Source organism: Arachis ipaensis, chromosome B01, assembly GCF_000816755.2.
Source record: "Arachis ipaensis cultivar K30076 chromosome B01, Araip1.1, whole genome shotgun sequence".
Taxonomy (NCBI): Eukaryota; Viridiplantae; Streptophyta; class Magnoliopsida; order Fabales; family Fabaceae; genus Arachis; species Arachis ipaensis.
Window position 1 is genome coordinate 121,963,684 of NC_029785.2, and position 4,793 is coordinate 121,968,476.

The 4,793-nt window shown below is 34.6% G+C and overlaps 1 protein-coding gene across 1 annotated transcript; it reads right to left on the reverse strand.

Annotated features, from left to right (window-relative positions):
• LOC107619458 lies at positions 2,499–4,388 on the reverse strand. The gene is made up of 5 exons (XM_016321760.2): positions 4,370–4,388; positions 3,378–3,588; positions 3,079–3,283; positions 2,837–2,976; positions 2,499–2,753 (listed from the first exon to the last, which is right to left on the reverse strand). The coding sequence occupies exons 2-5, from the start codon at positions 3,526–3,528 to the stop codon at positions 2,602–2,604; spliced, it is 648 nt and encodes a 215-aa protein (XP_016177246.2). The 5' UTR covers positions 3,529–3,588; positions 4,370–4,388; the 3' UTR covers positions 2,499–2,601.

The following is a 4,793-nucleotide window of genomic DNA, read 5'->3' on the forward strand; positions in this document are numbered from 1 at the left end:
TTAAATTTTTTAAATTTTTTCATCTATTAGTACCTTTTTCCCTCCCATTTGAGTCGAATTAATCAAGATGTTACATACAGCAAATATAATAGAAAAATTATCCCGTATTTTTGTCCAAATGAGTGAAAATATCGTATTTTTCGTACGAATAAGTCCTCAATAACATATTTATCTTGTAGCGAATGATGAAAAAATCAAGGATTTTTTTCAAACTAAAATAAAAAAAAATAATTTAAAAAAAAATATTCTTTCTTCTATTTTCTGAATCTAAATTTTTTTGTTTAAGAGAAGTTCGCCAAACGTGTGAAATACGCCTAATCTTCTGCGAACTTTACCATACTCTTCCAATTAAATACACGTTATAAATAAAAATATGATACATTTTGTAAATAAAAATGTCATCTACCTCCATTAAATATCTATAAAAAAAATTTTTCACTTTCTATGTGTGTTATTAACCATTAGCATATATTATAAAAAAAAAATTTAGACACCAAAAAAATATATTATAAAAAATTTTAAACCGTATTTTAACTATTTTTTATTTTATTTTTATTATATTCTTTTTTTATTATGTTCACTTATGCTCATCTTTATTTTCATTAATATATTTTATTATAGTATAACAGATATTTAAATATGGTATAAAATAGAAGAATAAGGATGAACATAATAAAAAAAAAACAATTATGTGATAAATTCTCACAAATAAAAAATAACTAGCTCCGACAGCATAGTTGAGTAGTGGGACAGCATAGTTGAAGAGTAGTGGATAAAGTAAGGTGCAAAAGTGAGTTTGGTTTGCTTGGAGTTGTTGGACATAAACTATTTTTTGCCTTGGTAGCTTGTAGGTATAGATTTGGGGGTAATGTCAGAGGAGAGATTGACAAAAAAAATTTTTTTTTTGTGTTAGTTATCCTAATAATGCTTGTTCAAAAATTTTCTTCTGTGCCTGAAACAATTTTCCTTCATGTTCATCATTTTCACAACTTTTAATTTATAATAAGAATATTATTGCTTTTTCTAGGGTGAATGCTAGTCTGGAATTGGCAAAATCAGCCTCCACATGAACCTAATACGGATTATCTTGTTGTCTGTTGTATATCATTAACGCGTATTTGGTATTCTAGTAGGGTGACAATCTTTTTAACCCCACGTAGACACGCTAATCGTCTCTCAAGTAATTGTTATGGTAAGTTGGTAACCCCATTTGTGGTCATATATTTAAATAAAGGAATTTGAGATGTCAAATTATAATATATTAGTTTTTTTATATATTTGTTGGGTCAGTGTTTTTATTTGTCCTTATGATTTTTGTACTTTTTTATGATGTGGCGTCGCTGTGAAACGGTTGGTGCGAGCTTTCTGTCTCTGGATTGGTGGTCTCTAAAGAACCATTTGTTCTCAATACGGCTGTGAAATGGTGGTCTATTCTAGGGGTGCACATGGGTCGGGTGAAGCCGGGTTTGATGTGATCCAGACCCGGCCCGAAATATACACCGGGTCTATTTATTAGACCCGAACCCGATCCTAGACCCGATGAAACCAATACATTTTCGGGCCACAATTATACCGGGTGAAAATCGGGCCGTTAACATTACATTACGTTGATACCTTCTTGTAAGCTAGCATGTAAAAATATCCAAATTTCCAAGACTCCAACCATTAGTTAACATGGTAAAATTCACTTAGAAAAATATAACAAGAACCAACCCTTCTTCAAAATTAAAGTATAACCACAATCAATACTAAAGCATAACCACAATCAATACTAATATTGTCTAATAATACCAAATATTTAAATCAATACAAATAACACAATCTTATGTATTAGTCTAAAGTCTTATGCATTCTAAACATAAAATATTAATTTATAGTCTTATAATGACTAATAACACAAAATATTAAGGTTTACAATACTTAAATTCCACATAAGAATAGTCATGAACCATCACTAATAACACAAAATATTAATTGTGTATGATGACCGGGCCACCGGGCCAACTTCGGGTGACCCGAGCTGTGGCCCGGACCCGAGCTATGGCCCGGACCCGACCCGAAATAATGACCGGGTCTATTTTTGAGACCCGTACCCGACCCTAAACCCGATGAAATCACACCAAATTAGTCCTTAAAGTGTTCGGGACCAGGCCGGGCCTTCGGGCCGGGCCGGGTCTGTGCACCCCTAGTCTATTCTCTCTGCTAGCTTCTGATTGCTTAACCCTCTGTGTTCCTTATTTGCTTAAGTCTCATCACCTCCGTGCGCCTCCCTCACCTCTTTAGACCTTACACCAACTTACAACCAAGGTTTAGAAAATCGGACCGGTCATTAAACCGCTCTAGTCACTGATTTACTGGTCTAACCGGTTCAATCGATGGTTCAACCGGAAAAACCGTTTTAGAGTAGAATAATAAATAAATTATAAGTACACATCCTAAAATATAATTATAGTCTAATACAAATCTTAAAATATCTTTGAAATTAAAAACACTACATAAAATATCATCAACCAAATACATATGATCTTATCAAAATCCAAACTCAAAAGTTAAATAGTAATAAAAGCATATGTAAATATTAAATCCCAACATCATGGTTTATCAATTATCAAAATCCGCAAGAACTTGTTGCAAATCTGCTTCGGTGGGATGATCTTCACCTTCATTCCCACCCTGATCAGCAGAAGAAAGAGATGCACCATAAAGACCACTACTACCACCGCCACTTTGATATAAATCAGCATCAATTTCACCTAATAAAATAGAAATGTTATCATTATATTATAAACTAGCAATATTCTAATAAATCATTAGAAACTAAATATACTATACTCACGCAATAAGTCATCCACATTACTAGGAAGATCAGGCTCTTTCTCTACAACCTCTTCAGTCACCCAGAAGTCAACTTGACTGATACTTTCATAATCAATTGGATCATGTTGTGTCTTTTGCTTTCTTTTTTCTTTTTCCTTCCTAACAAGTTAAATACAATATATGGAGATTTAATAATTTACAAATTTATTATGATAAAGATTACAAATGAAACAATATAGTATTTCATGAAACATATATTACCTGGATTTAAGACGCAAATTATAGGTAACATAAACAATGTCATTCAGTCTATCATGCTCCAATCTATTTCTTCTTTTTGTATGAATCTGGTAAAAAAGGCTCCAATTTCTCTCACACCCAGAAGAAGCAGATACTTGGCTAAGAATGCGAACAGCTATCTTTTGTAGACATGGAGCAGAGCCTCCGAATAACCTCCACCATTCATCTACCAATTATAAAACCATAACATATTATAAGATATTAATTAAGAACATAGAAGCATAAAACAAGTTAAAACAAATATTCAACCATATTCTTACCAGGCTTAAGTTCAGATGCAGCTGGAATAACTTCTTGTCTATCAAAACTTTCCTTCCGATCTCTATATAAATGTATTTCTTTCATTGCCTGAACTGAATCCAAATTGTTACACTTGCAATACAAGGTAACAAGATCAAGAAAACCTCGCATAACATCAGGTGCTTCTTTATAATTTTCATTAAAAAAGAATTTAGGATTCAGGAAGTAAGCTGCCGCATGAAGATCTTTCTTCAAATGCTTGTCCCATCTTGAGTTGATAATATCTGTGTACGGCTGATATGCAGTCTTGGATTAGTTGCTTCTTGGTTAATACTATCTTCCATAACTGAAATTAATAAAACATGTATGAAATAGAAATTGACCAAACACAAATTGACCAAACACAGCCACTTACTTTTCAGATTATTAATTTCTTATGCTAATTGCTAACCAACAAACAGTCAAATAGAAATTGAGCAGAGGAACGAAGTTCACAGAAAATGCACAGTTTACAAAGAGCAAGTTCACAGGAATTGAAATCAGAAATTGAAATCAGAAAATGCACAGAGCAAGTTCACAGAAATTGAACAGTTCACAAATGAATTTGAGCTGAAAATAAAAGACCAGCCAGCTTAACATTCAGATTTTTTATTTTTTATGCTCAGCAGCAAACAGAAATTGAGCCGAGGACCAAACACAAATTGACCAACAAATAGAAATTGTGCAACATAGAGGAATTAAGCTGCAAAATAGAGCAGAAATTGAGCAGAGGACCAAACACAAATTGACCAAACACAGCCACTTACTTTTCAGATTATTAATTTCTTATGCTAATTGCTAACCAACAAACAGTCAAATAGATATTGAGCAGAGGAACGAAGTTCACAGAAAATGCACAGTTCACAAAGAGCAAGTTCACAGGAATTGAAATCAGAAAATTAAGCCGAGGTCTAACTGTCTAAGTTCAGTTCACATTGAGGACAAAGAGAAAGAGAACATGAGCAGAGGTCTAAGTTCAGTTCAGTTCACAGAAAATTAAACCGAGGTCTAAGTGCACAGAAATTGAACAATTCACATCGATGGAAGAACATGAGCAGAGGCGAAGGACAAAGAGAAATGAGCAGAGGACGAGTCACTCACCTGGGGTCGATGGAGGGCTACCGGTGTTGACTGTTAAGGACCGCCGATGAGAGGCTACTGCTGCTGGTGTTGAGACTTGAGAAGATGAAGACGATCGAGTTTGAGGGCTACTGGGCAGGAACCAGGCGACGATGGAGATTGGAGGGTTGCTGGAGCTGAGGATGGCGACACCACGGGGGCGAAGGATGGCGACAGGGGGCTATGGTTCAGGCAGCGCCGCTAGGGTTCTTCTTCTCCATTGGAGATGATTCAGATGATGATTGATGAATGAATGGGGTCGGGGCTCGGGGGAAGAA

What these genes read in the sequence shown, in the direction of transcription:
- LOC107619458 (XM_016321760.2), bottom strand. Translation starts at nt 3,528, where the DNA reads ATGCGAGGTTTTCTTGATCTTGTTACCTTGTATTGCAAGTGTAACAAT. An exon ending in AATTTGCGTCTTAAATCCAG is followed by an intron (nt 2,977 to 3,078) that starts GTAATATATGTT and finishes TTAACTTGTTAG; the next exon opens with GAAGGAAAAAGAAAAAAGAA. An exon ending in TAATGTGGATGACTTATTGC is followed by an intron (nt 2,754 to 2,836) that starts GTGAGTATAGTA and finishes CTATTTTATTAG; the next exon opens with GTGAAATTGATGCTGATTTA.